At 33.6% G+C, this 12333-nt stretch overlaps 1 protein-coding gene across 2 annotated transcripts; it reads right to left on the bottom strand.

Annotated features, from left to right (window-relative positions):
- Nucleotides 1-3198: 3198 nt before the first annotated feature.
- On the bottom strand, nucleotides 3199-5515 carry LOC126718096 (leucine-rich repeat protein 1-like). 2 transcript variants are annotated; one of them, XM_050420171.1, is made up of 7 exons: nucleotides 5321-5515; nucleotides 4935-5067; nucleotides 4719-4790; nucleotides 4264-4407; nucleotides 4077-4157; nucleotides 3479-3531; nucleotides 3199-3395 (listed from the first exon to the last, which is right to left on the bottom strand). In XM_050420171.1, exons 1-7 carry the CDS (start codon nucleotides 5388-5390, stop codon nucleotides 3352-3354), a joined length of 597 nt encoding a protein of 198 aa, XP_050276128.1. In that variant the 5' UTR covers nucleotides 5391-5515; the 3' UTR covers nucleotides 3199-3351. The 2 variants fall into 2 exon arrangements, with proteins under 2 accessions (XP_050276128.1, XP_050276129.1); XM_050420172.1 differs by having other exon boundaries at nucleotides 4935-5031.
- Nucleotides 5516-12333: the final 6818 nt, after the last annotated feature.

Here is a 12333-nt window from a genome sequence, read left to right as displayed (position 1 = left end):
ACATCAACTAATATTTGGGAAAGGTGGCCTAGCTTGGGACGCCTAAGGGGTATTTCGGCTATCTGAAATCCTCCTTGGGTAGTCGGATCTTTAGCAACAAACTACCTCAACCATTTATTACCACCGTCTTCTAGCCAAGCTTTTTTTTGGAATCTTTCATTGTGAGCTATATCTTTTAGCAACATACAAATTAATTGGGGTTTAGGTCTAACGAACCCAAAATTGTTGTGGATTGTATCACCACAATTTTTATTTTTTTCAATGAAAAGTTTCTAAAAACATTTCTAAAACTAAGGGCTTGTTTGGTATGTGATTCCAAACAACGTTTTCAATGTTTAAACACTGAAAACTGTAATTCTAAAAAAAAGCGTGTTTAGTAAGGGTGTTTTTTTAGTAGTGTTTGAGTTACGTTGCCTATTTTAGGGTGTTTAAATACTAAATTTAGAAAACTCTTCTTACTAGTTTTCAGTTTGTAAACAATATTGCTCAATGACACTTTTTTAAATATGTTGAAAATCTTGGGGCCCATTTGATTAGACAACACATAAAAGGGTCCGTTTGGTATGACATTTTAAGCAACACTTTTCAATTTTTAAATAATATTACACGTATTTCCACACACTTTTTCATCTACACGTATTTTCAAAAAATACAAACAACATTGCTAGAACATTGTTACCAATCGGGAGCTTCCTTCTTCAATTCCAATCAAGGGTTCCACACATACCAAACACACAATTATGTTTTTTTTCACATTGAAATATGTTATTTGATATATGGTACCAAACACATTTTTTGCTTTATGAATAATATAAACACGTGTTTTCACAACACTTTTTAAACCATAATTTTCACATCATTTAAACAAACACCCCTAATTTTCTTCCTATAGAAAAAAGTTTTTTTTTTTTTTTTTGGGTGAGAACTTATAGGAAAAAGTTAAAACCATTAACTTTTCCCTATTATTGAAATAATGCGCTGGGCGCAATATTGCACTACAAAAACAGTGAATCCAAAGTGGATGAAGGAAATTTCCAAATTAACTGCGCAATAAATGGACATATGGGTAGTGTAACTAATAATGGATAGGGCCATTGGTAATAGAAAGTAGAGTGGTAATTGCTTTGCTGGCATGTGAAATGAGAGACTCGTCTTTTAACGAATGGTTTTATTGTTTTTGTTGGGGGTCCTTATCTTAGTTTTGACTTCATCATTCTAAGGCAAAGGCAAAGGCAAAGGCAAAGGCAAAGGCTTTAAGCCTTAGTTGGACTTGGTGCATGTGCATATTTGTAGTGGGACAGTGGGGCACTTACGCAGAGCACCTTTGTAATCTTACATTATGATTAACTTCATCTCCTTAAAAGAAGTGACTTGACTAAGCCAAAAGCACTTGACACTACACTAGCTTCCTTCTCGTTTGTCATTTCCTTTCAATTAATGTATCATTAAATTGGGAAAAAAGGGTGGAAGAAACACTCTAAAAAGGCCTTCTTCTTCTTCTTCTTCTTCTACTTGTTCAAAGATTAAAAAAAAAGCTTTCTATACGGATCATTGAGTGTATAATAACAACCTCACGAATTTCTCTAAGGTCCCATCCCCACAGTAAAAAACATAAAAAGGGAGCTTGGTTGACCATTAATGACCACTTTGTAAAAACATTTACTCTGTCAACACATAGACCGTGAGAATCAATCAGACCAAATCTTTGATTTTCAACATGTATGGCCGTATAGGCGCGTCACAATCTTTTTAACTAGAGAAAAGTTAACAGATGTTTAGATTTTTTATTTATTTATTTTTATTTATTTTTTGGGGTTTGTTTCTGAGAAACAAACGCGCATTTTAGAAATAGAGAAATGAGTTTTAAGCAAACTTCATTTTTCACTTAAAAGTTACGGTAACTTTTAAGGGCTGATGAAACAGGTTATATTATAAACAACACTCTTTTTTACTCATATTTTAAAAAACTTTTTATAGAAAAAAAAGTAGTAATTGATTTTTTTAATGGTTTTTTATATTTCCTATAAAAGTGGTATCCAAATTTTCTTAAAATAGTCTATTAACAAATGCTCTAAGAACATTTATTAACCAAACTCTTTTATTAATTGTTGAGATTGTAGGTTAGTAATAGTATTAAATAAAAGTGATGTTAATAGTAATTCTATGTGACGATTTTGCTTTAATCATTGTTTGTCATATCATTTATTGTGAAAAAAAAAGGAAGAAAATTAATGTATTCCTAGCACCATCCATCGTGCTTATCTGGGTTCAACAAGATTTTATTCTCAAGCACTTAATTTTGGACAAGGAAACTTCTTTTCCAATTCGATTCCATATAGGGTCATATTTTCATATATTCTTTCTGATCAACGAGTCCTCCAAACCTTCCACTTATAAAAAGCAAAAAAGAAAAAAAAATCAAAGAGGCAGCATATTTTATCCAAAAGGAGTTTTGAGTGGCAAGGTTTGCTGTGGGCTCAAGATCACCATGATAAGATTGGAAAAAGGAAGAACAAGAGTCAAAAGATCTTTTTGTTTGAATAATGCAAACTGGCCAATATGTTAACAATAAAGGCCAACAATTTCCCACTACTTTTCCCTCCACAGTGAGATTCAATTTGTTTTCAAAGCTACACCTAAAGTAACTTTGCTAGTTTGCTAGTTGTCTGGGGCCCTTATATTCACTTTGAAAAATATTTTTCCTATATCCATGGACATTCATAAACAATGGAATCACACCATTATGTGGAACAATCAGATAAGGAAATCAAAGGTTTTGCTATGATTTTGCCCTTCAACTATTATAAGGCTCTCCAGAGAGGTAACCATCATTCAGTCCATAAGTTTTGGGCTTAGCCTAATGTTACACTTATCATAAGTTGATACGAAAAGTGAGCCCATGCAGGTTATTCAGGAAGAGGGTCTGCAGTTTGATTCTGTATTGAGCTTGCCTTTTGGCTTTGTTGTATTCTCTTTTCTATTTGGTAATGAAATTCCAGTTATGTTGCTTTTCAAAAAAAAAAAAAAAAAGTGAGCCCATGCAAACGATATGAACTTCTACATTAACCAATCACGGCCGAAAACACTAAATAAGAATAGACCAGTGTTGGCCTTGCAAAAATTACGGGGAGGGAAGGTATTTTATTAGAGATAAAAAAAACAATTATGTTATGGACATAATAATTTAGGGCCAAAAAAGAAAAGAAGTATACAACTTTATATAGATTTATTGAAAAAAATAAGGGTTTCAATGCAAAACAGAAACGTAGAGGTTTATTGCCATGATTTATTCGGCTTCAGAAATTCCAAATTTATTTAAAAGCTGCACGGTATTGTAATCCAAATCCTCATTTACTTCGGAGCCCGATCTTGTATTATTTCAGTAACTGCAAACCCTACAACCCCCGAATTGGATATAAGATTAAAATGTGAATTAAAAAGAAAAGGTGATAAGCAAATGGAAAATTATTGTGTGTACCAGTTGTATTTGTACGGTAGACAGTCCCTACCAGCTGATTGTCGGATACATTCCTGATAAAAACATAGTATTCCAATTACCATTAGAAAAAGGAGGACCAAGGTACACAATTAATTAAAAACTTTCATCTAATATTCATTCAAAAAATAGACAAAAGAAAGAAAGTTCTCAACTGAAAATTCATTTGACTCGAGTAAAATAACATCAAAGTATTTATGATGTATTTGTTGGGTTATTTGCCGAGCTTATATAGGATAAATGACAAAGTTTTTCTTCAACCTGATTTGAAAGAATCTCCTTTAATCTATTATGTAACGACTCATAAAACAATTTATATTTATTATTTAAACAAGTCACATAACTTATTAAATAAGTCATATAACTTAAAGTACTTGTAGATAATTTTATCAATTATAACACAGTGGTTTCGAGAAATTTTTTTCTAAACAGGTTTAGAGTTAAAACTTTTCCTAGACATAAACGTCATATAAATTGTGAACTTTTTTATAAAAGTGAAAATAGATGTAAATGATTAGAATGATAATATCAAATTCAAGCTAACAAAATAATTGGAATAATACAGAATGAGTTAACTCACAAAATTTGCAAATTCCCATAGCGAACAAGTTGAAAGACCTCTAATGGTGTTGTGCCACTAAACTCGTTGCTTTGCAATCTCCTGCGAACAAAACAAAATCATAGTTTAAGACAAAATTCCTCTAATTCACCCCCTTCTCTTTTATCTAAGCAGTTGAAACTTTAAAGGAAATTGGATAAGTACTTACAAAAACCTTAAGGATACCAAGTTTCCAAGAGATGTTGGGATCTCCCCAGAAAGTTGATTCTGATAGAGGTCCAAGCTAATCAGTTTCGTTAGGTTACCAATTTCACTTGGAATGACTCCGGAAAGGTTATTGCCAAATAACTCCCTAACAGTAAATTAGCATGATATATTATAACCAAGATATTAAGTCAGGTTTGATTCTCAAAAAAAACAAGATATTAAGTCAGGTAGTGATATGCATATCATGATGTATAATTTATTTGGTTTTAGTTTTAACCCACATGGTTCAACTTAAGTATCAATTTGGAACCAGCCCAATAGAATTATAGATCGAACTATTTAAGACTACAAGAAAAGGTATAAAGTTAATTTTCTTTTATTATTCACTTTTCGTGAAATATTGTCCAGTAAAGCTTCCTTGATAATCAAACACAATGGAAGTGAATATGAACTTACAAATATTGAAGATTAGCTAAACTTCCAAGCTGAGGAACAAGTTGTCCCGAAAGTTCAGCATTGCCAAGGTCCCTGCGATTGTTAAACATCTAATCCAATTTAGTAAAGAAATTACCGAGCGACAAAATGTCATAAAAGTAGGATAAAAGATTTGTATTCTGCCAGTAGGCTACTTGGTGAAAAAAACAGAAGATGGTAAAAGAGAAGAATGCTTACACCCTTATGACGCTACTATAGTAATTGCAAGTAACGTGAAACCAAGTGCATGGATTGGGCAATGTTGGATCCCAGCTCTGAAGGACGTTGTGAGGATCTGCCAAATTGGTTTTCAACGCATTAAGAGCATCCCCTGTTGATGAAGCAAATTAACTTTCTACTTTCTATAAAAGCAAAAATGATTTTATTTCACAGTTATATCATATGGCACCAAATACCAACCTCTATAACTATAAGAGGGCCGCAAGGTTAATTATTTATTTTTGTTATTAAACAACATGATTTTCCTGATATTGCTTCATAAAAATTTCCCATTTCGAAAATTGGAGAGTCAACACAATTAATTTGCAGGAAATCTGAAACAAAAGTATAAATAATTTCCATACCTTCCAAGTTGCATTCTACAGATGCAATAGCAACAGCAAATACGAAACAAACCAAAAATCGAGTAACCATCACATTGGAGTTATATCTAAGCAACGTTCTAGAAATAATATCGAATAGCTTTTCTGTTCACTTATGTAAACAAGCTTGTGCTTGATCAATGGAGCACATAATACAGTGATGTGATTAAGATTTAGTCTTTGTATTTTTAAAGAAGTATTAAGATTTATTCAAGTCAATGTACAAACTTGCCAGCCAGGATTGACAAAGATGAATATATATTTTTTTTGAGAAGAAAAAAGATGAATATATTAATAGGTAAGTCCATATATACTCCATAGGTAATTCCGAAAAAAATAAATTTTTTTGTTCCTGGTTTGAAGAAAAAGAACACGTCATTTTCAGTTCCAAACTAGTACTTCCGCTCTAGGACTTCCAAGCACAGAATATGCTGCAGGAGTATGCTGCAGGATTTTGAGGGAGTTTACCAGCCCATTGATTTATGGAGGCTTTTGGTTCCGCAGTGTTACGTTACATTGTAATGTCATATTTTCTGAATCTTAGATTCATGAAATATCATTAAATAATATTCTTTAGCGTTACGTATGCTAGGAAGTAAAGTTTTTATAGTATTAAATAGTAACGATAAGATTGTAAGATTAATATAACATTTCATAAGGAATTTTATGACATGGAGATTTTTAAATCTCAATATTTCACTAACAAACTTAAAAAAAAGAAATGGTGCAAACAAAACAACAACCCTGTTCAAAGTTACTATGGCTTTTGAGTGGAGTTATGGTGTGCCTTTATGTTAGAACCCATTTCCCTCTCTCTTGTGTGTATGTGTGTTTGTTTCTCAAAGAAAAAAAAGAAAAAAAAAAAAGGGTAATTGTCCCATATTGCTTAAGAGAGTTTGTTGTATGTAATATAACTTGCCCCACCCTCCCTTAAAAATTACCATGGTTTTTGAGTGGAGTTGTGGTGTGCCTTTGTATTAAAATTCCTTTCCCTCTCTCTTCTGTGTGTGTGTTTATTTCTCCAAAAAAAAAAAAAAAACATTAACATTAGAGACATTAAACATTTCCGAAGAGGCAAAAAAAAAAAAAAAAAAAAAAAAAAACCCTCTCCTACCAAACTCCATCTTTCTAGAATCATCCTTTTCTTTTCTTTTTTTCTTTAAAAAAAAAAAGAAACTTTTGGATTATCTTTGTCATCTTCTACAAGTTAAAATCTTTAAATCGTCATTTTTTTAATAAGATTCTAATCGTCATATTGATAAATCAGTTGGGGGCAAGGTATGTTTGCATCTTTTTGTTCCTCTTTCTAAACACTGACAAAAATGATTTTTTGCGTACATAATTGTTTACGATCCAGATATGAGCTTCTACGTTCACTTTATTTGATTATTTGTTTATTTTATGGGTTTGGAGATTGTTGGCTGCAAATTACAATTAAGATAAACAAAACAAACTTTATACACCTCTTTAAGATCTTTTTATTTTTTATTTTTTATTTTTTAAAAACCACTTTAAGAAGCCTATAAATATTTTAATACCATACAAAAGTAGATATTAAAGGAACAATATGTTGCTGATGCTTATATGATCTATTATGATAGATGTATAATAAAACAATGTCAATGATGATTTTGCTTCAAATACAATAAAATATATCAAAATTGTAATTGTGGGGTTGTTTTATCCGAGAACAAATTAATCTTCACAACTATTATGTTGGGAGCGGGAAAATAAGTTTACAATGGGAGAACTAAGGAAAAAAAACCTAGAAACCAAAGAATAAAAAGATTTTGATAATAATTCAACAAGAGCAAAATTAAGGAGATCTGAAGTTATTGTTAGGGCTTCTTGGATCACTATGGAACTTAAAATACTCTCACCAAATTCTCACTATTCTCCTAATAAATTTTTTAAACCCCCTTTAATTGGGGGTAAGGTCCTATTTATAGTGGTGGAGTTTTCCATCTTCAGTGGGATGTGATGATGGAGGAGGTAAGGTGGTGGCTGTCCCATCAAGTGTCTCCTTCTCTCTTTTGTGGATCTGAGTTAGATTTTGGGTCAGTGATACTGTTCAAGTTGATCATTCTACAATTAAAACAGAGGTCATTGTTGCCCCATTTTGACATTGCCTTTTGTGACTTGTTGACAATCCCTCGTAATTTTTACTGTACCTTGGGAAGCATTCTCGGCAAGTAGTGGCTCTAGGAATTTATTTCAAGGTAGTCACTAAGAAACTTAAATTATACAAAATAAAATAAAAAGAAAATTTTATTTATTGACAACAAAAGCAAAAAAACAAAACACTCAAATACATGAAATCTTACAATTTCATTTTACAAGTTTTCCTATTTTGAAATTGTTGCATGATAGTCTCATTATTAATGTTACAATGTACATATCTTTCAAAATTTTAGTTCAATAAAAATTTTCTTGGGTTTTTCCTTTTTGTTTTTAAGGGTCTAATATATTGTTAAAGGGACATAAGTTTAAGAACAAAGTTTAGCTACAAACTTAGTTGTAGTCTTATACTAAACAAATTAAAATGGCTACATATTTTGAAAATATAACAGTTGAATTACATGATATTTATGTTTTTAAAACACATATCAAATTTCATGCCAATCGAATATTATTTACTATTCAATCCATAAACTTATTTTTTATGTATAATTCTAGACTACAAAAACTCAAAATTTAAACATTTGATTGATGACATAGTTATTGATATTTGATTTTATTGATATTTTGTAAGCATGAAAGATATAAGAAAGAAAATACATTCTAATAGTGGATTTGTCAAAATTCATATTCAATAAAAAAAAAAATTAAGTGGAATTGTAACGTTAATTTACAATCAAGTTTGTTGTCAAACTTTCTCCAAAGTTTAATTATGTTGGGCCTAAAAATATTTAGGGTGGTTACAAATTTTTATTTTTAAAAGGTAAAAAGGTCATAAATTTTTAAAAATTTAGATATAATAATTATTTTTTTCCAGGTCAGAGTGGTCCTATGACCATCTAGGCATCAATGTAGAGCCACCCCTATTCTCAGCACACCTCGCCATCCGAGATAGAGGATGCTGACTCGGCTTATCTTCTCTAATAGGGTCTCCTGGTAAATGCACTTGGATCTAAGGGACCTCCTTGGGCCAACTCGTGGATTCGTGGGTTAGGCCCAATTTGTGTTGTCCTTATTGGGCCCTTGGCCAGTGGCCCAATACACGATGAGGATTGTTACCTCTCATAATAATAAACATGATATCCTTTAATATTATTATTTAAAATCATGCGCTGAAAACAAAATTGCATTGCAAAAATAGCGAGAATAAGGATATTTCCAGACTAACTATGCAATAAATGGACATATTGGTATGGTAGCTAATGAAGGATCATGACAATCAATAATAGATTCGGTTAATGGATGCTCTTAAATCTTTTATTAGTGGATCATTTTAGGAAAATTTTGATAAAATTTTTATGGGAAATATAAAATACTGTAAAAAAAAATGTTTGGCTTACTTTTAGTATTTTTTTAACAGATTTTTTTTTTTTAATGAAAAATTGCCAAATTACCCACTAACTAAATATAAAGTGGAGATTAAAACCCATTATCTTTTGCCATTATTATTTAAAACAAAATGAGATATTCAGTTAAAAAAAGTACTAGATATAAGCTAAAAAAAAAAAAAAAAATCAATTGATTATTTTTTTCGTAAATTTTTTTTTTTAAAATAATTAATAAACCAATGCTTTTAGGGGGTGAAGAAAATTGCTGGCATGTAACAGACGGTCTTTTAACGTCTTTTACTGTTGTTGTTGGGAGTCCTTACCTTCATTTTTGATTTCAACATTCAATGCAAAGGCTTAGTAGATGAGCATCTGCATGCAGCATGTGCGCGTGTTTGGTTTTCTAATGGGTGTGGGACACGCTAGAGCACCTTTGTAATCTTTTTTTTTTTGATGGAAGAGCACCTTTGTAATCTTATGTAGATATTATGATCAACTTCGTATCCTTAAAACTTTATCAAAAACTTCGTCTCCTTAAAAGAAGGGACTTGACTAAGCCAAAGTACTAACACAACTCACTAACGAAACAATACTTCTCATTTCCTTTCAATTAATGATCATTAAATTGGGAAAAGGGTGGAAGAAACACTGAAAAGGTCTTCTTCTTCAAAGATAAAAGCTTTCTATACGGATCATTGAGTGTATTTAAATAACAACCTCACGAATTTCTCCAAGGTCCCATCCCTACGGTAAATAAGTAAAGGCAGTGTAGGCTAGTTGACCCTAACCTCTCTCTAAAACATGTACATTGTCAACGCATAGACTATGAGAATCAATCTCACCAAATTCTTCATTGTTAACAAGTATAGCCGTATCACTATCTATATGAGTAATAGTATAAATATTATTTTTACAACAAATTTTAATTAATAGGTTGTTATTGGTAGATAAAAAAAATAATGCTAATACAGAGCCTAAATTAGAACCAATAAATCTCACATAGGATATGCTGTGAAATTTTTGTAAAAATATTTTGGATGTAGCAATACCAATTGGGTATACATGTGTGAGTGATGTTTGCAGTTGGAGCAGAAATGGGGTGTGTGCACTTGAAACCCTTTTGCAAGTGGAACAGGGCGTGTCCCTTTCGCTATAGGAGCAGGATGAGCAAGCCTATCAAGCACACACAAACGATCTTGGAAAAGGTCAATAAATGAGTACTATTACCATTGGTTCTAGACAATAGTGAGGTGTGAAGCTCACATGGAGGATAAAAAAGATGTGCGAGGTGACATGTGAAGGTCCATGGATGGGGGCCCTAGTGAAGGAAAAAGCTCATGAGGTAAGGGGGAGCGAGTAGAACTTGTTTATGGTCCAAGGAGAAGTCTTGAAGTCCACAAAGAGGCAGAGACACACGTGAGTGGGAGATTGTTGAGTATACACGTGTGAGTAAAGTCCCACATTGAATAGTGATGAGAAAAATGAATGATTAATATAACATAATTGAGCACATAAAGAATGTCTCTATATATATAAAGTGACATTGCTTTGATCATAGTTTGTTTTGTTACCAGTTGTGAAAACAAAATGAAAATCAATATTTTTTTCCTAGTTCACTCATCGTATTCAAATTATATTCTCATGGACTTGAATTTGGGTAAGGAAACTTCTTACTTCTTTTCTAATTCTATTCCACCTAGGGTCATATTTTCATATATTCTTGCTGATCAAAGAGTCCTCCATACCATTATGTGGATCAATCAGATTAGGAAATCAAAGGTTTTTGCTATGATTTCGCCCTTCAACTATTATAAGGTCCTCCAGAGAGGTAACCAACTTATGATGAGCTTCCTACATTAACCAATCAGGGCCCAAAAACACTAAAAATGAATTTACCAATGTCGCCCTTGCAAAAATTAGGGGGAGGGAAGGGAAGGTATTTTATTAGAAATAAAAAGCAACTAGTCGCTAACTTGTGTTATGCATGGGAATCTACCTGTGGGGCCCAATAATTTATGGGACAGGTCCATTTGCTCGTGGTAAGTCCAAGGGCCCAAGCCAAAGACAGCTACGACCCAAGCTCAATAACATAAAGTCCAAATGGTCCGGAAATGTTGCCGAGGACAGTTCGGTCCTCGGCAGACCCGAAATTCCACCAAAAAAGAAGGGCAAAAACGGTATAGGACCAGACTGGAAAGGGGATCTAAAATATCTTGGGAAAGTTACCCTTATTACCCTTCCTAGATAAGACTTTGCACCTAACAGAGCAGTATTCTTTAGCTTTATCAACCATCCCTAACAATTGCGGGATTAGACTGACGGGACAAATATCAGTCCTGGAAAAATTGACCCTACACGTGGACGAGGGACATTGAACGTAGGCTAGTATAAAAGAAAAGGTATACTAATCAGAGAGGAATCCCATCTCGCCTGGGAGGAAAAACTCCAGGGATGAGAATGCCCGGATAATATATGTACACCACCACAAAAAACCCCACCGCCGGGTAACCGGGGAAAGGCATTAGTGCTCCTCGGACAGGATCCGAGGAGTCCAATCCTTCAGGTTATGAAGTTGTAGGGCTTGGATATCCAGACCGAAGCCCTTTCTTACCTGAGTTCCCCTAAGATCCGGCCTGGACCAACGCCCCGTGACCAAAATGATAGCCTTTTAAGCCCACTCTCTACAAATCGTATTGTGAGGGATCTTTCATGTACGAGCCCAACATCATTATTGGGCCGTCTAGAAATCGTGCCCCTACAATTGGCGCCGTTCTGTGGGAAAGGCTAGCGTGTTGGCGCGGCTGGCGGTGGAGTCAAGGCTATATCTAGCAGAGGTCTGCGAAGTTTCCTCCATCTCCGGCGATATGCAGTTATTGCTTCGACATAAACTTCCGCCTTAGTTTAGGGGCTAACCTTCGAAAAATAAATAAATCCAGAGAAAAAACTACTTAAAATTACAAGTTTTGGACAGAACCAAGGCCTTGCATGGTCCTCGGACTCAAGCCTATGGGGAAACCAAGTACTCAAAAGTTTTGGACAGAGCCAAGGCCTTGCATGGTCCTCGGACTCAAGCCTATGGGGAAACCAAGTACTCAAAAGTTTTGGACAGAACCAAGGCCTTGCATGGTCTCGGACTCAAGCCTATGGGGAAACCAAGTACTCAAAAGTTTTGGACAGAACCAAGGCCTTGCATGGTCCTCGGACTCAAGCCTATGGGGAAACCAAGTACCTATAACACAAAAACTACATTATAAGGACCGATGCAATATAGAGCAATATGTCGCCTGAAAAGCGATCGGGGTTCCCAACTGCTCAGTCAACTCCTCGGATGGGTTATTTCGAGATTATCATTCTCGAACAATATTTTCGCACTTATTACAGAACGTTCAACCGTCATCTCGGTTAGTTTCCTAAGTTTAACTTACAATGAGTTGTTATTATTATGCCTGGTAGTGTCGGTAAATTAGAATTAGTTGGATTGTGTTTCAA

This window comes from Quercus robur, chromosome 3 (assembly GCF_932294415.1).
Source record: "Quercus robur chromosome 3, dhQueRobu3.1, whole genome shotgun sequence".
Taxonomy (NCBI): Eukaryota; Viridiplantae; Streptophyta; class Magnoliopsida; order Fagales; family Fagaceae; genus Quercus; species Quercus robur.
This window is presented reverse-complemented; position numbering and strand designations above follow the sequence as displayed.